The sequence below is a fragment of the Leopardus geoffroyi genome, chromosome E1 (genome assembly GCF_018350155.1).
Source record: "Leopardus geoffroyi isolate Oge1 chromosome E1, O.geoffroyi_Oge1_pat1.0, whole genome shotgun sequence".
NCBI lineage: Eukaryota > Metazoa > Chordata > Mammalia > Carnivora > Felidae > Leopardus > Leopardus geoffroyi.
The window spans coordinates 10,146,468-10,167,500 of NC_059330.1; the positions used below are offsets into that span (position 1 = coordinate 10,146,468).

At 41.4% G+C, this 21,033-nt stretch overlaps 1 protein-coding gene across 4 annotated transcripts in view; it reads left to right on the forward strand.

Moving 5' to 3' along the window:
• The window catches only part of ULK2 (unc-51 like autophagy activating kinase 2), an 86,261-nt gene that overhangs the window by 8,660 nt on the left and 56,568 nt on the right, over positions 1-21,033 (forward strand). For all 4 annotated transcript variants that reach the window (XM_045487529.1, XM_045487532.1, XM_045487530.1 and 1 more), the window contains exons 4-12: positions 4,518-4,550; positions 4,840-4,876; positions 9,451-9,624; positions 10,534-10,607; positions 12,927-13,028; positions 14,164-14,222; positions 14,771-14,853; positions 18,864-18,911; positions 19,727-19,815. In XM_045487529.1, coding sequence (XP_045343485.1) covers positions 4,518-4,550; positions 4,840-4,876; positions 9,451-9,624; positions 10,534-10,607; positions 12,927-13,028; positions 14,164-14,222; positions 14,771-14,853; positions 18,864-18,911; positions 19,727-19,815 — 699 coding nt within the window. The remainder of the gene's footprint in view (positions 1-4,517; positions 4,551-4,839; positions 4,877-9,450; positions 9,625-10,533; positions 10,608-12,926; positions 13,029-14,163; positions 14,223-14,770; positions 14,854-18,863; positions 18,912-19,726; positions 19,816-21,033) is intronic.

Consider the following 21,033-nt stretch of genomic DNA (forward strand, 5'->3'; position numbering starts at 1 on the left):
GTGCAGATATTTCTACCTGTCTGTAGTGTATATAGGTATATTCCCAACCTTCTTTAGGTCTTTACCCAAACACTATGTTTCCAAAAGCTTTCTTTAGCCACCCTCAGTAAAATGAACAATCCCCTCCCCAACACTATCTCCCCTCCCTACTGTTACAAACAGTTAGGACTTAGGCAGTTTGGAGACTTATGGGCAAATCAGGTTTAGATTAGGTGGGTACTTTGTTATCACTTCCTGAGTTTGTGACCGGGGCCCGAGGGTACAAGAGCACCTGGCTCCCGGGGTCCCAAACAGACCAGGTTTGGACAAAGTCCGAAGGCAGAGAGAGGAGCGTAGGTGAAACAAGAAAGGGATTTTGATTTTCAGTGAGGCCACTACCGGGAAGACAGCGGACCAGGGTCTCAAAGACGGTCTCCAAAGTGCTGAAAGTACGTCTAGGTTTACCTAAGGAAAACATGGGGCAAAGGTCACTGGGTACCTGCAGGTGGGCAGTAAAGGTCAGGTCAATCCCTGTCTTAGGGTCAATCACAGGGGGTCTTGGTGGGGTTGGGACCCCGTCCCTCTCGCTTTGCCCTCCAGGGCTTTTGCCTGAGTTAAGAAGAAGAACTTTATCAATTAGAAAGTACCCACTGAGGTCTGAATGGAGGTAGTACCAGCAACCTCCTCCTTGGATTTGATTAATTGCTAGAGTGGCTCACAGGACTCAGAAAAGCATTTCACTTGCTAGGGTATTGGTTTATTATAAAAGGATGTAGAAGAACATAACTCAGAAACAGCCAGACGGAAGCATAGGGTGAGGTATGTGGGGAGAGCTTTCACTCCCCACATGCCTCTGAGCTCCATCCTTTTGGAGTTTTACGGAGGCTGTGTTACATAGCTGCACTTGATTAAATCAGTGGCCGCTGGTGATTTAACCCCGTCTCTAGCCCCTCCTCTCCCTTCCCTGGAGTTGGGATGGGGTGAGGAGGGGTTGGGCTGAAATTTCCAACTCTCTGATCCAACTGTTGGTTTCTCTGGCAAACCAGGCCCTATCCTTAGGGGACTTTCCAAAGGTCACCTCAAGAACTAACAAAAGATCCTTCCATATCTGATCCCTTAGCAGATCACAAGGATTTTCTTTTCTTTATGAGATAACCCATAGGAGTCACCTGAGGCATGGAGAGTAAATCAGGAAAAGTAGCAGAGAAGTGGTGAGGGATGGGTTTTAGGAGCCAAGGATTTTTATTGAATCTTTCTCTTGCTATTTACTTAATTCTTTTGTTACTTTCTGTTTCTCCCCTTCTGATCCTGAGCATCTGAATTCTGCTGGAGAAAACACCTAGTCATGCTGTCTGATTTTTAAATTCTCTTTATTGTTTTCTAAATTACAAAAGTAATAGGGCCTGGGTGGAAAAACAATTTAAATAGTCTAGTTGTGTATTAAGTAATGAAGAGATGCCCTCTTCTGATACCTCCCCTTATTTCTTTTTCCAGAAAAAAAAAACCTCCACTGTTGTGCATCCTTCAAAAGACTTTATTTTTTATTTGTTAACACCACCCCCTTGGTAAAGGAGGGATGATAATCCAACTCTTCTTACTTACAGGATGCAATGAGGCTGTCTGGTCCCATGTAACCCCAAGGAGAAATAATTCTGAGGATTGTGTTTTTACTCGAACAAATTGCTTCCCAAATTGTTTATTTCATCTACATTTTTGTATACTGGCATAGAGTTCTTCTTAAGAATACCTCCCCCCCCCCCCTTAGGGATTTTCTATCTTATTAAAGAGTTTGAGTAGGGGAATGATAAAATGAAATTCATTATACTTAATTTTGTGGATGGAAGTTCTGGGGAGGAGTTGAGGGTGATTAGTTTCCTGATTTTAGAAAAGGAGGACAGATGTGTATTCAACTTTGGGAAACCCTCTGTGGTCTGGCTCACAGGTCTGTTGGCCTCACTTCTCAGCCTTTCTGTCCCTTTAAGTATCTCTTCAAGTTCTTCCCTGGTGCCCCAGTACCATCAGAGTTTCAGTTTGTCTGTTGAAGACTTGATTGTTTTTTCAGTTCTCTTTTCCTTTTGCTGGCTCTTAGAGCTAAGGGCTTCACTTGAAAGGTGTGCACTGTTTTGTACTGGAGGCCCTTAAGGAGGGGAGTGTTCAGGAGAGAATGGTAGGACCAGTGGAGATTCTCACTGCTTTAAAGGTGGGCAAAAGAAGGTTTGCCTGAGAAATCAAGGATGTTAAAATATTTCTTTTGATATCTTTACATTGAGTTAGCAGTTTAGTCTCCCCTAAGGAATTATTAGTTCTCTTTTCTCTTCAGTAGTTAGGATATGGTGCCATTATCTGATTAAGCAATACTGATTTGAGATAATATTTTTGTAACTCCTACTCAAGAAGAAGAAAACTGTGTTGAAAGTTACCGGTTTAATTATATCTCAGTATTTTGGGGGATGATAGGGTATTTATTTTGGTCTGGATTTGATCAGGTGAGATGGCTAAACCTAAGGCTGATTCACCATAGAGATGATTTCACTCGTAGAGTAGATTTTTGTTTTTACTTACGATAAAAGGAAATAAGTATTTCTTACAGATTTGCTTTTCTAGCCTGCTGGAAGCTGACTGGTCTCTACTTCCTTCCTGATCATGGGAGTGCTGCTGTTCTGGGAAACCAAGTGTCTGTTCTAGGCTTGCAGCCTGGCTCTCCACGCCCGCCATCCTGCTCAGGCAGGACTCTGGTTCCTGGTTCCTGGTTCCCCAGCGGACAGCAGAAAGCACTGCTGTTTTTCTGAACTCCCATGCGCCTCTGTGTGTGTGTGTTTGGGGGCGGGGGGTTGCTCAAAGAATTGGGCACAAGGGGTTTGAATTTTTTGTCCAGTCCTGAGAGTTAAGTGAAGTAAATCATCCCAAGTCCCTGAGTTTTTTGCAGAAAATAATTTAATTCAGATCTTGCCTGGGGCATCCAGACCCTTGGCGAACACGGTGGAACCACTTTGTGGCAGCCCCTTCTGTTCTTTGTTGCACAGAAGTGCTCTAGACCAGAAGTGCTGCGACACCAGTTTGTATTTCTAACCTGTGTGAACTGATCCTTTATTTATAAAAGCCAATAAAAATGAATTTTCGTCAAAATGAAATAAAAAAGGACCTATGAACAGATGTCCAAAGTTTTTATTATTAGGATTAGCAGACATAAAATTATTTTATAGCTTTAAGACTTTTAAAATTTCTTTTAATTTCTATAATTATCTCATTGTGGGCTCATACCAAATAATTCAGTGCTTGGCACTGGTCCTTGAACAATGCTCTGAGGGACACTGCCTTACATCTCTCTTTGTTCTCTGATAGAACCCCTCATTCTTTTTCTTTTTTTCTTTTTTCACATAGAACTCCTCATTCTTGAATTTAGGAGCTTAGTGAAGCCAAGTGCTGTTGGGAAAGGTTGTATCTTAAATCGCACTTGAGCACTGTCTCAAGTTAGGGTATAGGAAGCACAATTTAAAATTTCATTAACGGGGCACTAAACGGATGTCAGTTTAGCATCCGACTTAGGCTCTGGTCATGATCTCACGGTTCGTGAGTTCGAGCCCCACATCTGTGCTGACAGCACAGAGCCTGCTTGGGATTCTCTGTCCCCTCTCTCTGCCCCTCCCTGACTCATGCTTTCTCTTTCTCTCAAAATAAATAAACATTTTTCATTAACTTTGAAATATTGTTACTGAAGAATCAGGACGTCAGTGTTTGAATTGCCCAAGCAACAGATCTGGAGCTATGTGAAATTTGAGAAACTTAGTAAAATTTCTTAATTCCTTAAAAATCAATCTGTTACTAAGATATGTGAGGAGAAATAATTGTCTTTTCTTTGCCACCAATTCCCAGATGATGTGGTTGCCTCCAGAAAAAGACTAACCAGGGGCACGTGGGTGGCTCAGTCGGTTGAGCGTCTGACTTCGGCTCAGGTCATAATCTCACGGTCTGTGAGTTCCAGCTCCGCATTGGGCTCTGTGCTGACAGCTCGGAGCCTGGAGCCTGCTTCCAATTCTGTGTCTCCCTCTCTCTCTGACCCTCCCCATTCGTGCTCTGTCTCTCTCTATCTCAAAAATAAATAAACATTAAAAAAAAAAAAAAAAGAAAAAAAAATAAAAAGACTAACCATCCTGGGTCATGTATTCCAGAAATCAGATTGTGCAGTTAGTGTTGCTAGATAGGATTTTTGAGTCACTGCTTAAATCATAAACTTTTCAAAGTAGAAGCGCTTCCCTGAGGACCAGAGAATCTTACCTTTTCTTTTCTTTTTTTTTTTTTTTCTCACAAATTTACCATAGCTTTGACCAAAGGATGAATCTTTCTTTAGTTCTTTCTATAAGCAGAATTGAACTTCATGACTACGTTAGTGTTATCAAAACTTGACTTGACTTTGAGGCTGGGATGCTTAAATTACTGTGCTGGGGATTTAAAATTTCACTTACTGATAGATTTAGATTTTGTGAATTTTGGCTTCATTCTTTCCCTACTCTAAATTATGTTTAATGTTTACTTTTTAGGAATTACCCAACTCTGTCTTTCTGGTGATGGAGGTAGGTAGTAATATGTGCTGTTTAATTTACTTCAGATTCCTTTTGATTAATATGTACTTTAAAATTGACAGTAGATTATTTTCACTTGAAATTTTGAATTAAACTCCATTTAGTAATTTATATTCTACTTTATAAGGAATATAAAATTTTTTGATTCCATAGTGCTTATGTTTTTCAGACTAGATTTACATTGTACACAAAGTATTTTTAATTGAAATTAACTGGTTGCAGATTGAATTAATCTTGAATCGGTTCCCTTATTTTAATTATTTTTTCTTCTATGTATCAGTACTGCAATGGTGGAGACCTGGCAGATTATTTGCAAGGTAATTTTTGTCTGTCTGTCAGTGTTCAGTGAAGATAGTACTGTGTGTGGTCTGTTGGATCCTGAGAGTTGCTTCTGAAGTAATGCTGACCCTGTTCTCTGCACTTGTACAGAAACAGTCAATAAATGTTTGTGTACTTGTTTAAGTGTGGTCACTTTGCCAACCAGTTGTCATTTGTTGTGGTTTTATTCCTAAACTTTATTTGCTTCTAGGTACTTACTTTATGTGTGCCTCTTTCTGACAGTGTTTGAGAGACGAGTCCTCTCCCCGAGAGAGAAAAAAACAAATATGTAGGTTCCTTTCTTCAGAAGACTGCTGAGTTGCCATCAGTGGGCCTTTAGTTCCTTCTGTTTCTTAAAAAAAAAAAAAAAATGATGAAAACATGTATCTAAGAATGTGTTTGTTAATGAGAATCTTTCTTGTGAATTAAAAAGTTACAAAGGATTAAAGGTAACACTGAAATTATTTCATGGCACAGAGGTGAGATTTTAGTACTAGATGGTGCTAGAAATTCTGCGTCCAGAATGTACGTACATAGGATAAAAGGTGTTCAGATCAATTGTGTCTCTCACGAGTAATTTCTAAATGGTGTTAGATGAGGCCGGCATCTACTTGTTCACTCCTTAAAATGCAAGGAAAATATGAAACAAACAAACAAAAAAAAAAAACAGTGAAAGGTTGATAATACCCCAACCTCTAGATAGATCCGGGCAGTTGATGGCGAAGTCACGACGTCAGTAGATAACACTTGCAAAGGGTATAGACAGTTTACAAGAGCATACTAAAAATGTTCCATTTCACCTAGTAATCAAGGAGTGCAATTGCAAATTTAAAAGTCTTTAAAGTATAAAACATTGCTCACTTTCAAAAGCTGTGTGGAGATTACTAGAAACAACACTGGGAGTGTTGCCACAGGCCACGACCGGTTGGTTGGTGCGGGGTGAAGTGGCCCTGGGCCTGAGGCTCCGGAGCATCTCCTTCCTGGCCTGGACCGGGTGTGCAGGGGACAGCGACGACCCCGGGGGCCGGGCGACACTGCGGATGTCACATGGGCTCTTCCGCCGGGCACAGCGGGCGAACGACAGCAAAGCTTCAACCTGACCCGGAAGATGGGGGCGGGAGAGGAGCCGAGACCCTCCTTGCCTCTGCGCCACGCACCCCCCCTCCCCTTCCCATTAGTCCCGCGTGTTGTGTTCCTGCCCCAAGAGGAGACTACGGGGGGTGGGGGTGCTCTGAGGCTGCTGCTTCTCCGGCTTCCCTCGCACAGAAGTGCTACCCGGGGGTGGGGTGGGGATGGGGGTGGTCTCCGGGGGCGGGGAGGGGGGGGTCTACCCTGCCCTCCAGTGCTGTGGGCCCTTCCCATCAGCCTAGGGAGAGGGCTGTGCCTCTTCTAAAGCCAGCGCGCCTTAGGGAAGGCCCCTGAGAGAGACTGGATTTGGAAGTTCCTTTTAGGGCTAGGTGATTGCTGGGAAGGGTCAGGGGGAGGAGGGAGGGAAGAAACTGGTATAAATGCCGCCCCCCCCCCCCATTAAAAAGATTATAGTTGAAGATCCAGTGTAAGCCCTTCTGTAGTCCTCTCCTGGCTTTCCCCCTTAAAGACAATGGTTATCTGGAATCTGGTGGTTTATTCCATGTGCAGTTTGTGTTTTTCCCAACCGAGATTCTTTTTTTCTTAATCCTCATTTGGTGTTTTATGTAAATATTCTCATTTGGTTATATATGTATATGTCAAATGTCACTAATAGGACACGAGACAGGCACTCTGGGTCACCACTGGTGGAAAGTTCAAGCTAGAAAACACCCTGCTTCTACATCCTTCTCAGTCAATGACTGTCTAGTTCCTTGATGTTCTCAGTGATCCAGATAAACGCACCTTTCCCCGGGGTCAGATTGAGTGGCACCCTATCAGTTTAGTGCCCTCACTGGAGTATCAGTTTCCCTCACCGACAGAAGTCCTACTCGCTGATACAGGCACTGTTACTGGGGTAGGTCGCTTTGACAGCAGTTTTGTCCCTTATGTTGAACTCCATATTTGATATTCCGGAGCAGTAGCGTTAGAACAGGAGGCCCCAGAGTGAGGGGTGTATGAGCCTGAATGTCGGAGTCAGACAGGCAAGCCGCTCTTCACATCCCTTAATTGCTGTGATTTTGGTCGAGTCACTTAGCCTCCTTCTGGTGCCTCTCTGCTGTAGTTCTTACGGGAGTCCGTTGTCATTTGAAAACACTTGTAAAGGCATATAAGAGAAATTTGGACCTCGAGGAATTTTCGAGAGTTAAACTGTCCAGTATGGTAGCCACCAATCACATGGGACTATTGAGCTCTTAAAATGTAGACTAGCCTGAAGATGTGCTGTAAATGTGAATATATTGATTTTCGAACGCTTCAAGGAAGAAAATGACTATATCTCATTAAGTATGTTGATTATAAGTTGAAATCATATTTTGGATGTTTATTTTCACCTGTTTCTTTTTACTTTTTAAAATGTGGCTACTAGAAAATTTAAAAGTTATGTATGTGGCTCACATACGGTTTCTGTTGGAGAGCGCTGGTCTAGAAGATCTAATGCCATTACTTCACAACACAATGATGATCATTTAATCCTTCTATTTGCTTTGTTAAGGAAAATGCTATTAACGTTTTCAAAAGCTAGAACTCGGATTCTACTGATTGCAAGTTTAAAACAAATTTTAAGTTAATTATCAAGTTGTACTTCAACATGAATTCCAGCAGAATATTGAGTGTGGCAGGAGTGGCTGAGCCTGCTCCCTCCGGGCTGACTTGCTCAAATGCTTTTTGCATTTATTTTTTTGGAAGAGTGTCGATGTTGGCCATGCCTTTAAAATAGTAAGTTTTTAACATGGGATATACAGTTTATAGGATCGTGATGAGAAATATGCATTCCACGTTCGTAAAAATAAGAATATTTACTACAGCGTGTGTTCAGAAACAGCTTATGTTAGATCATTAATCCCCTTCCCCCACCCACCAACACACAAGAACAGCGTTAGAATTTGGACTCTGAAGCAAATAAATTTTAAGTGTATTCAATTGTATGTCATGGGGCAAAAATACAAGTTCTAAGCATCTGCAATCATTTGAAGTAACAAAATGTTTCTAATCCCTAAAATGAAAATGTAAATGAATGAAACAGAAAACAAATACTGCCCATTTTAATTTTTGCAACGTAACTTAAGTAGGCATTACAAAAATAAAGCTCCACGCTCCCATCATTGGTTTGACCCACCCGCTGAGATCCGGAAGAATACCCTCCATATCTTTAGCAGTGTTTATCTCTAAGGGATGGCATATGGGAGATACCACTTTTTATATGTTTTAGTGTATTTAGATTTCTTTCTTTTTTGACAGCATCAAAGAATAAAAATGGGGGATAGGTTAAGAACAGCCCTCACAGAAGAAAGTATTTGATAATTTTTTAAACCAAGAGGATATATTTTATTTGAGGGTTTTAAGGGCATAAAATGTCATTATAACATGTCATTGAAATGATTTTAAAACTATAATATTTCATTTCCAAATGTAATGTTATTTTTAACTTCTTAATTGCATATGGAAAGGTCATGTGGAACATATTCTAGAGTTGTAAGGGCAGAAGTATGTTCACAGAGGATTTAGTAGACAGGGTCGTGGATGTTAAATCCTAATGTAGATTCCAGGAATCACACTTGGGACTCACAGGAATAAAAAGTCTGTATTTGTGTACTGACTATGTTTGAGTACTTACTCTGTGCCAGGCTTTTTCTAAAGTCTTCATTATTAAAGGTGCTGTCTTGTTTGATGGTCACAACAGCCCCAGGTGGTTAGTCTGATTTTGGCTTTTTATAGATGAGGAAGTAGGCACAGAAGGTTCATCTTCCAGGGTCACACAGTAAGTAGGAGGAGGAGCTGGGAGTTGAACAGAGGCAGCCTGACTCCAGATCCAGCTGTTAACCATTCCATGCTCCCGCATACACACAGGCACACTTCAGGATTTACTGAATGATGAGCACCCTCCAGTAATGTTCATTCTGTCTCTTTACAGTAGTGAAAGATACTGTGGTAGGTCAGGAGTGTTGCAGGGCAGGGGTGAAGAGGGGAGGGAGACGTGGGAACACGGATCCCTGCCTGACACCTGCAAGTGGTGGTGAGGTCCAGGTCTCTATTCAAGGATTTCACCTGTCTTTAATTTGTGTTCTTGTTAATTGTTGGAAGTACATATGGACCTTTATCCCAGATATTTGGCTAGTAAGAAGGGGAACTTGACTTTTTGTCTTCTTAAGGGGAAGGACCTGTTGTGTGTGCAGTAATGTGGACACCTTCACAGTAAAAATGGGAAAGGAAAAACACCAGTGAAATGAAATGCAAACGTAAATCAGTTCTCTTTACTACAGATCGTGTAAAATGTTTGAGGTGTCTGATGTCTTTTCATAGACTTAAATTATCAGAGTAAAAGGAAGGAAAAAAAAAACCTGGTTCTTTATTCCCCCTGCATTCTTAACTCGATTCTGTTGATAGGAGATGCGGATGGTATTTGAGTTTGTGTGCTTGAATATTTATGCAATCCCTTTTCTACCAGCTAAGGGAACTCTCAGCGAAGATACTATTCGAGTGTTTCTGCATCAGATTGCAGCTGCCATGCGAATTCTGCACAGCAAAGGAATAATCCACAGGGATCTCAAACCACAGAACATCTTGCTATCATACGCCAATCGCAGAAAGTCCAACGTCAGTGGTATTCGCATCAAAATAGGTAAATGGCCACATAGCGTTTTATGCAAAAGGACGTTTTTGAGACTTCTTAGTTTTGGATGATTTCAGTTCAGCTTTGTAGAATGACGGGTTTTGTTGATGCACTTTGGGCATTTTTATTGAGTTCAGCGAGGTGCATTTGGATATGGGAAACTTTACATTACTGGTAGCATATGCTGAATCTTAGGACCCAGGGGCCCATGGATTCCCAGCAGTAAACCCTATCCTGCTTCTCATCAGAGGGAAGCTGATGTGTTACAGTCCTGGCAGCAGTGGAATGGCACTGGTTCTTTACAACTCATGGGATTTTAACGCAAGGGGTCGAAGAGACCATTTAACTCAGCCTTTCCTTTTTGGCTCTTGTAGGTCACAATTATTTCAAGCAGTTTGTAATAATAGGCATTTTTTCTTTTTTTTTTTTTCTTTTTTTTTTATAATAGGTATTTTTCAAGTTTTTCTTTTTGTACAAAAAAGTACAAATATATATATATAATTTTTTTTCTTACCAGTATTTAAAGAAATTTCTGATTTCACATGTGTTACATATGGATCTGGAGAAGGCAAAAAAAAAAAAAAAAAAAACCCAGTTCAAATTCTATACCTGGTATCGTATTTAGTGAGAGCTGCCTTAATGAATCATCTGTTAGAGTTAGCACTTTGTCTTGCAAAGCTTGGTGTTCCCTCCTTGTTTCAGGACTGGCAGGGCAGTGACTTGTTCGGCTGGTGGCCAACACTGTTTTCTAGCCTGTGGAAATTGAGGTAGCAACTTTTCTCTTTGGCAGACAGGCTTATTCAATAAGCCACAAATCTCTCACAATTCCTTGTGCCCTCTTGTATCTTGAAGATACGATCTGTGTCAAGCATGAGTAAAAGTATCATTTGTTTTTCTCCTTTTTATTTTGTGATACAGCGGATTTTGGGTTTGCTCGTTACCTGCATAGTAACATGATGGCCGCAACCCTGTGTGGGTCCCCAATGTACATGGTGAGTGAGGGTTTTTTTTGTCCTGACATGTGTAGATGATGGTGCCTTAGCCCTGGGATTTAAGTATAATGGTAGTTTCCAAGTAAGATGGGATTTTATGTATGGTCTAACTTGTCGTTTGTAATTGCTAATAATTACTAACATTGATTATGTTACTGATAATGCTATAAGTCATCTTTTGCTTTAGCACAGTGGACTGGGGGTGCCCGGGTGGGCCAGTCAGTTAAGCATCCGACTTGGGCTTGGGTCATTATCTTGTAGTTTGAGCCCTGCGTCGGGCTCTGTGCTGACAGCTCAGAGCCTGGAGCCTGCTTTGGATTCTGTGTCTCCCTCTCTGCCCCTCCCCTGTTCATGCTCACACTCTCTCACTCACTCGCTCGCTCTCTCTCAAAAATAAACATTAAAAAAAATTATTAACATAGTGGACCATAAAAGTCACTTTTTTTTTTTTTTTATTTTTTTTTTTTTTCAACGTTTATTTATTTTTGGGACAGAGAGAGACAGAGCATGAACAGGGGAGGGGCAGAGAGAGAGGGAGACACAGAATCGGAAACAGGCTCCAGGCTCTGAGCCATCAGCCCAGAGCCCGACGCGGGGCTCGAACTCACGGACCGCGAGATCGTGACCTGGCTGAAGTCGGACGCTTAACCGACTGCGCCACCCAGGCGCCCCAAAAGTCACTTTTACCCACTAGTTTAAATTAAAAAAGAAATTAGTTATTATGGTAGGAATTTCCTATTAGATTACACTGAAAATAAAAATTGATTAAGCATGGTCATGTTACACTTGATGTGTAATATTTGGGAAAACTTGAAAAAAAAAAAAAACCACAACCTTTTGGGGGCATTTCTTCATTTATAGGATGACCATGCTCATCTTTTGCATGTTATTTCTCTTGACAAGATCCCTGTGTCAGAAGGTTTTTCAGGGCGCTGGGTGGCTCAGTCAGTTAAGCATCTGATTCTTGATTTCAGCTCAGGTCATGATCTCACGGTTCATGGGTTTGAGCCCCAGTGAAGAGTCTGCTTGGGATTCTCTCTCTCTTCCTCTCGCCCCTCCCCTCTCCTCAAAATAAATAAATAAATAAATAAATAAATAAATAAATAAATAAATAAATGGTATTTCAATTAGTGTTATACTTAAAGCTGAAAATTCTTAGTTCTCCCTTTTATCCTTTCATATGGATGTTGTCAGGTCTGATAGGGGAAGGCTATGAAACTTCTGAACTAATGTGAAGCATCAGGCCTGGAAATAGCTTAATTCTGGGCCTTCAGAATTTTGCAAAGTACATCAGTGTGCCTATCTTAATTCAAAATTTAAAATGGGTTTGTGTTCAATGAGGATTTCCTCTAATCTAAATCAACTCTGAGATTAAGGACTAGTAATCAAAGTTTAAAAAAATCTTTTTTAAATTAGGTTGACTTTCTTGATCATAATTTTACTGCTTATCCAATAAACTTTATCATTTAATGTCACTTAAAAGTGAGTTTGTACTTCTTGAGTATGAAATGCGTTCAGGCTTGAACCATAGCCTTGAGGATGGAGAGAGTGCTTGGGCCAGTTCTTGAAGGGAGTCGACTCAGTGAGAAGCATACTAGGCACGACAAATAAAAATGGTACACGTGGAAAAGAAAGTTTCACTGCTTTAGGTATATTTGACATTTCTATTTAACATTTGTCCAGATTGATGGTATTTTTAAAAAGCAACATCTAGTGAGAGGTGGGAACAGAGCTGTGCAAAGCAAAAGAGAAAACGTCTTTGCTTTTTAGACAGTCCTTTACTGTGTTTTCATGATAGTTTGTATATTGTTTTAAAAGCTTTCAAATGACAGGAAAAAACTTGTGTCCCTATTGTCCACATTTAACAAAGTTAACATTTGGCCATGTGTGTCTTGATCTTTTTTTTTTTTTTCCTAGAAGGAAAATAGTTCAGAAACAGTCCAAGTCCTTTATATCTTTCCCTCTTTCCATTTTCCACTCTCCTACCCCAGAAGTAGCCTCTGTCTTGTAGTTGGTGTGTGTTTTTCTTTATTATAAACTTAATGCTCTTACTGTGTTGCTGTCCATGGTAATATATAGAAGTGTTTGTTTCTATAAATTGCTTCTTTTCATGCCACATTGTTTTTGCGATTTACCAGGAAATCCCAATGTATGAATGTGGTTTAAGTTCACTGCAGGATCATCTGATCAGGGAAATGTCACAATGTGATCCTATTTCAGTAGTTCTGTTAGAAGCATGACCTTTACCAGTTAATTAATTTATGCATATTAATTATATAAATAACATAATACATGTGTGTGGAATGTTTCTATCCCCAGGCTCCTGAGGTTATTATGTCTCAACATTATGATGCTAAGGCAGACCTGTGGAGCATAGGAACGGTGATATATCAATGCCTAGTTGGAAAGCCACCTTTTCAGGTAGCCTGACTTCTTACTTATGTGCTTAATTTTGGGATCTTCTCATTTTGCAGTTGCCTCTGACTTCTAAAACGGGGAATACTTTGAAAGCAGTGTTTTGGGTTCCCTTGTGACTTAGTTTGATTTTCTTACAGGCAGAAACTGCTACAGTGAGCTAGAATGTCTTTTGCTTTTCCTTTTTTTTTTTTTTTAACCTGCCTTCCCTTTGTACCTGGCCTGAGCATAAAACCTGTTGTATGTTTACAAGCGGATGAAAACTAGCCAGGGTCCGGACTGACAGCCTGGTGGGAAATGGGGGTGAACAGTGATGTCGGCGCTCCCTGCTTGGCTTGGTTTGGGGGTCCTGCACTCCCAGGTGAGGGCTGGGCCTGGGAAGGTAACTGGAAACTGTCTTCAGCTCTCTCTTGCCACCACTGCTGGGTGAGAGAGAGTTAGTTGTTCAGTCTTTATGGAAATTATTTTGGGTTTTTCTTCCCACCCCACCCCCATATCCTGTCAAAAAGAGGCCCTCTAGAACTCATCATGATGACCCCTCCTGAGTTCATAACTGCCCAGTTTCAAAGAGTTTTTTTGAATCTGAAAACTGCAGCAAAGTAAAATTATCTGTCCAAAACGGTGTTAAACAGTGACACAGCCAGTGTAGACACTTAACTTTCTCAGTCTGGTTTGTCACGTACGGGCAGCTTCACTAAGCCAGCAGCTCTTGTTCTGAGCATCCTTCCTGTTGCTGTGGAGGGACTAAAAGTTAGAGGTAGGTATACTTTGTTCTCTCCCTTGAACCCCTGACAGTCCTAAGGTAAAATATACCTTGAGTTTTACACAACAGAACTGTACCTGTTTGGTAATGTAACCTCCAGAATGTGATTCTTAACTTTTTCTAAGTTTCAGGCTCCTCTAGGAGGCTGAACTCAGAAAAGAGACATTATGCCTGGATACGCAGAATTTGCATCCAATTTTAGAGGTTTTTAGGTTCCTAGTGCCCACCTGTGGTTCCTTTAGCAATCCATGACTTTCAGGTTCAGAGTCTATGTTCTTTGGCAAGAATATGAGTATGGATCACATGATTTGAAATTTTTGCCCCCATTATTTAGGAAATAAAACCTTTTTTTTTTTTTTTTTTTTTTTTTTTAAACAGGCCAATAGTCCTCAAGACTTAAGGATGTTTTATGAAAAAAATAGGAGCTTAATGCCTAGGTATGTGTTTTGGTTACACTGGGTTTTATTGTCTGTGAATACAACGTTAAGTGAACTCTGTGCTTTATGTGTTTCCGTGCGCGTGTGTGCTTTATCTTTTTCTTATTGGATTTTGAGAGGCTGGATTATTGCTCACTTGCATTTGTTTAAGCCATGCCCTCTTCCAGACAGAATTGGAGGTGGCTCCTTTTCTAACAGACAACACTAGCAGATATTAGTGCCAAGCTAAAGTGGTGTTAAACTCCAGGCTGCCCTTGTGAAGTGCTTTATCGCTGCCGACATTCAAACAAATAATATTGAGAAGCACAGTGCAGGGATCTTCCCAGACGGATGCTTTTTCTCAAAGACAGTTGCTTAGTGCTTTGGTTTTTGTTTCTGTTTTTCTCCTGTAAGAAATGTGGTTTTACTGCAATCATCTTCATATGAAATGTAGTATTTGTGAAAGTGCATTTGCCTTTTCCTTTATCATAATGAAGGCCAAGGTCATATAGCAAGTATGTATAAACTCATCACTTAGATCCTTTTTTTTTTTTTTTCCTTTTTCCCAGTATTCCCAGAGAAACATCACCTTATTTGGCTAATCTCCTCTTGGGTTTGCTTCAGAGAAACCAAAAAGACAGAATGGACTTTGGTAAGTAATATTTTCAAATTTTGTATTTCTGTGTATCCTAAAAAGATTTTGAGAAGATGCTATGGAATTTTCAGAAGAAAATTAAAGTCAATTTCTTTCTTTCTCTGTGTCTTTTTTCTTTCACTTATTTTATAAATATTTATTGAGCGCTTGCTATGTTCTAGGTACAGGAAATAGAGTAATAAAGAAAATCCCTGTCCTCATGTAGCATATATTCTCTTGGGGGGGGAGGCAGACAGATGATAAACTATAATTATAAACCATATAGAAGGTGATAAGTGCTGTGGAGAAAAAGAAGGAAGAGAAATGTGGTGGGGAAGGGATGGAGATTTTAAATAAGGCAGCCAAGGAAGCCCTTTCTGAGAAAGTGGCCTTTGAATAAAGACTTGATTGATGGATGGCAGGATAGTGAGCTAGTGGGCAGTGGGCGGTGTGCACATCTGTGGGAAGAGCTTTCCAGGCGGAGTGAACAGCCAGTACAAATGCCCGAAGCTGGGAGCGTGGCTTGTAAACTGGAGGAACAGTCAGAGGGCCAGTTAAAGACTGGGGCTTTCGCTCAGTGTGCTGGGGAGGGTTTGAGCAGAGGAGTAATGGGATCTGACCGATGTTTTCAAGTGGCTCGTTCTGGTTGCTTGTTTTGAACTCTGGTGAAGGGTGTGGAGGTAGCCCGAGGACCGACGAGGGAGGCCAGTCGGGAGACGGCAGTTGCTCACTTAGGCTGGGATAATAACCGCAGAAGTGGTGAGGAGTCCGTTGACTACTGGATCTTTTTGGAGGTAGAAGCAGCAGTGTTTACAGATGAATTGGGTGTGTGGTGTGAGAGAGAGAGAGAGGACTCAGAGGACTCCAGGGTTTCTGGCCTGAGCACGTGAAGGAATGGAGTTGTTGGTTACAGACACAGGAAAGGCTGGAGCAGGATATGGGACAAATCAGGACTTGGGATTGACCGTGTTAAAGTGAAGATACGCATCTGTGTAACTGTAGATGTCAGAAGGCACTTGGCGTTCAAAGGACAGGTCTAGGCTGAGGGTATACTTGGGAGAAGGTCTGGGAGGAAGGAGAAGAGAAACGCTCCGTAATCCTGGTCGAAAAGCCGCTGGCCTCAAAGATGGAGTTTAGGGAGACAGGGAGGGGCAGCTCCGTGTTAGTGACCCTTGTGAACATGTGCTCTGTGGCCGCTTGGTTCTCACCGTGGCCTTAGGAGAGCAGCTGTGGGTGCTCCATGGAGGCTGTGGTTTTAGATTTTTAGACTTTAAAAAAAAATTTTTTTTTAATGTTTATTTTTGACAGAGAGAGAGAGAGAGAGAGAGAGAGAGAGAGAATATGAGTGGGGGAGGGGCAGAAAGAGAGGGAGACACAGAATCCAAAGCAGGCCCCAGGCTCTGAGCTGTCAGCACAGAGCCTGACCTGGGGCTCGAACTCACAGACCGCGAGATCATGACCTGAGCTGAAGTCGGACACTCAACCGACTGAGCCCCTAGATTTTTAGACTCTTAAGGCAAAGTTTCTATCATTGATTTTGAGCCTTTCTTCTTTTATAATCTAATCACTGAAGCTAAAACTTTAAGTATTTTAAGTTAACAGTCTATTTTCAAATAATATTTTACCACCTCTTGTGTGACGAAAGAACTTGGAAAGCTTAATACTGTAGGCATTATCCAGTTCTTGAAGGTTTTCAAAGGAAATTTTTCCCTGAAATTGTTTGGGTCTCAGCTTCTCTTTGGGGCACAGTTTGTTAACTTGTTCTTATCAATGTAAACATGTAAAAGATTGTCTTTTCAATCTTGTTCTTAGCAGTCATGTGTAAAAACAGCATGACTCAAACTTAAATGTCAGACCAGAAAAACCATAAAACATGTTCAGTGAAAATGCTTATTAAATTAACCTTGACCTTGATGTTTTTAGGGGAAAAAAAGTGTTTGATTTTTCCTGTAGTAATTAGTCGTAATAGTAATAGCGATTTGCAAAAACTTATTCCAGAATTTTGGTCTGTTAATGTGTATTGTGGAAGTCTACAAAGGCTTCTGGATAAGACAGACCAGGGTTTGAAATCTAGTCTCTAAACTTACTAGCTCTTTGACATTAGAGAAGATACATGGCCTTTATGTGCTTTAATTTCCTTATCCATACAAGGAAGGTAATGCCTTGCATTAAGTTTGTGTGGATTCAATGACCTGGTATGTGAAACATTGTCCTAGCATATGTTCTTAGTAGACAGTGGCTCTAATAGTTTCCATATAGGGGAAGAGAAGAAATAGCTTGAATATGTATTAAAGTTTTGTAAAGTTGGAGTTAAATATCAGCAATCTACTTGGTAAATATTTTTATCTTTCAGATGGAGAAATGAAATTGAGAGTTGCTCTATAACCATGAGGAATGTGGGTCAATAGTGAAACAATATGTTCATGGATAATAGTTTTAAAATTATAGATTATAGGGGCGCCCGGTGGCTCATTCAGTTAAGCGTCCAACTCGTGATTTCAGCCCAGGTCATGATCTCGCGGTGAGATCAAGCCCTGTGTCAGGCTCCGTGCTGACAGCTGACAGCTTGGAGCCTGCTTGGGATTCTCTCTCTCTCCTCTCTCTGCTCCTCCCCCTGCTTGTGCTCTCTCAGTCTCTCAAAATAAATAAATCAACTTAAAAAAATGATAGATTATATTAAATATTTATATACTTTCCATACCATGGCAATTGATTTGAAATGCGGTTTCAGAGTGTTTGCATTCAGTTTTTTTTTAATCTTTTCAATTTCATCCCTATTATGTCCGTTGTAAAAATCAGCATAAAAAATCTTATGTGGCAAACTATAATTTATATATATGTATATTAATGATTGTTCTAAAAGTGATCTCAGGTAGGGGCATCTGGGTGGCTCAGTTGGTTATGCGCCTGACTTTGACTCAGGTCATGATCTCGCATTTCGTGGGTTCCAGCCCCGCGTCGGGCTCTGTGCTGACAGCTCGGAGCCTGGAGCCTGCTTTTGATTCTGGGTCTCCTTCTCTCTCTGCCCCTGTGCCACTCACACTCTGTCTCTCTCAAAAATAAATAAACATTTTTTAAAAATCTTAAAAATGAACTCAGAAAACTCCCGTTTTCCTTCAAAAGCTTCCACATTTCCTTGGCAAGTGATAATTGATAATTTACTCTGAGTGGCTTTTGGCGATGCTTTGCAGCGGGACTCATGGGACCCGTCAGAGTAGAAGGAAGATACGTTAGATCCGGAGTTAAGCTTCTCCTGGTCTTGTATTGCCTCTTTTCGACCTCCATGCTGGTACCGTGCTGCTCTCCTTGCCTGCTCTGTGAGATGTAATAGCACACAGGTCTGGGACTTCATGACAGATGAGATTTTCTTTGCGGGTTTTTAAAGAAATAACGAAACACTCTAAACACGTACGAAAATAAAATAACTAAACTAAAATAACAAACTGCCGTGTACTCACCTGCTTATTTATCTTTATCTAATTAGCAGTCTTGTGTCAGTTTTGTCCTTGGCGGATAGCCAGAGAAATTAAATCAAACCTACAGTTTTTAAAAAAATATGAAGCCAGCTGCAGGAATCTCTCTTCTGGGATAGAAGGATAGGATTTATTGCATAAATCAGCTGCCCGGATTGCCTCTTGGGACAGTTTACAGCAGCCGCGCTTCATACACATGCTTAGGAAGGAAAGGCCTGCTCACAGCCGTCCGTGGAGATGCTGCTTGAGGACAGCATGTGTCAGGGAACGCGTCTGCTTCGGTAGCTCAGGGCTTCCCGTGTTGGTAATGGGTGCTTTGAGAATTCAAATTACTAGTCTTAATTTTTCACTGATTAAGAGTTACTTATAATCTGATCATTTTTATAGATGAGTTATAAAAATAATATGCTTTTACACTGAAAGAGATAGAAGCTACATGAAGAAGTTAATGATAATTATGATCGAAGAGACACTCTGTTAAATTCTTTGACAAAGGTTTAACCTGTCTGCTAGTCAGCATCAGTTTAAAGGCTGTATTCTCCTATTTCCTTACAGAAGCATTTTTCAACCATCCTTTTCTTGAGCAAGTTCCAGTGAAAAAATGTGAGTACCCATTTTTTTGCATTTTTACTTGAAGAGTAAATGCAGACTTAAGGAAAAATTAGTGTTTTGTGTTACAAAATTAATTTCATTGTGCTTCTCAAGATTTCATTGAGCTTTTCTTAAATACCCGTAGCTGTATTTATTTAATTACAGTTGTTTGTCCCAAATCTGGGTGGAAACAGTTTTAGTAATTGCTGCATTTTCAGTTTTATCCATGGGAGGTGTAATAAGTTGGTGAGTGTGAATTTGGGGTCAACATGAAGGTGTAGTAGGGGTTTTTTTTGTTTTTTTTTTTAATTATTTATTTATTAAAAAAATTTTTTTAACGTTTATTTATTTTTGAGACAGAGAGAGACAGAGCATGAATGGGGGAGGGGCAGAGAGGAGACACAGAATCTGAAACAGGCTCCAGGCTCTGAGCTGTCAGCACAGAGCCCGACGCGGGGCTCGAACTCACGGACCGTGAGATCATGACCTGAGCCGAAGTCGGATGCTTCACCGACTGAGCCACGCAGGCGCCCCTACATTTATTTATTTTTGAGAAACAAAGCGTGAGCGGGGGAGGGGCAGAGAGAGAAGGAGACACAGAATCTGAAGCAGGCTCTGGGCTCTGAGCAAGCTGTCAGCACAGAGCCCGATGCGGGGCTCGAACCTGCAAACTGTGAGGTCATGAAGTGAGCTGAAGTCGGACGCTCAACCGACCGAGCCACCCAGACGCCCCGAAGCTGTAGTGGTTTTGACAGGTTTTCTGTTAGACAAGCCGTGTAACTGCCGTACAGAGTGACGTCTGTCTTCATCCGTGTCTCTTCCCCCAGCCTGCCCGGTCCCGGTGCCCGTGTATGCTGGCTCTGTCTCCGGCAGCTCCTGTGGCAGCTCCCCGTCTTGTCGTTTTGCCTCTCCACCGGTAAGCTTTGCTTTCATTAACCGTAATTTTCAGTTAGTGCTATTGCATCTGTCCACACCTAAGCCTACAGGTACGCTGCGGATGACCTTTTTATGTGTCGTGTTTACTGGGGCAACTGAGGTTTGGGGAAAGAGCGTTATTGTCGAGTCAAATAGACCTAGATGTGGATCTCTGCCCTTATGTAGCTATGTAAGCTGCAGCAAGGAATGTCAGCTCTCTGGGCCACTTGCCTCTGAACAGCGGGTACAGTACTCTCACCTCGTGCCTTAGGGGTTTGGAAAGAATGATCATTGCAAAGGGTACCTATTACAGGTAGACAGGTAATGTTTATTTTGTCTGAGTGTCATGACACCAGCTGGGTAGTTATGGTATCTAGAATTTCCAGTGGCGGTGAGTGCACTTGCCGCGGACCCGGACCCCCACAGTGGCGGCTGCCAGCCCTTCAAGACCTGCTCCCCACTGGCCTCCTCTTCCTCCTGGGCTCCCTGGCCATTTCTCCCACGGTTGTCTTTCCTACAACCTAAGTGCTTCTTCTAGACCCTGAGAGCTTCTGCTCACTACATCTTCCTACTCCACTCTCCCAGGGTTTTACTTTGCCCTTTTCTGACCCTTGCCCCAAATCTCTGTTGCAGTGTGGGTTGTGACCTTGAGGCTTTTCCATAAGCTGAAGGTCCAAGGGCTCTTGTGTCAGCTATTGTGAATATTTTCCAGATTAGCCTGGCAGACATGAATTTCTTGAATTCTGCTGGCAGAGCGTGGGGCAGTTGTAAAAGGAGATGATTGTGTAATTAGTGGGTTCAACTCAGAGGTTTAAGAGCATGGGGCTTGGGACTTCTATATCCCTTACTTGCCACAGTTAACCAGGACAAATGATTTAAACTCTCTTAACCACGTTTCTCCTATGTAAAGGGAATGTAATTTACCTATTTCGTAGAGTTTTTTCAGGATAAATGAGCAAACACACTTTTACTACACTGTCTGGTACATAATAAATACTCTGTGGCAACTAATGTTATTATTATTTTCAAGGAAAACCTAATAGCCCCTTAGCTAGAGCAGATGCCAAGCAGCCTATCGCAAAAAGATGAGTCCTAAAACTGACAAAAAAAACCTTTCTGCATAACCCTGCAGACTTAAGCCAAGTAGAAAAAGCAGATGGGCTAATAAGACTTACATTATATTTCCACGAATTGAAAAAACCTCGAGTGGGTGGGGGGA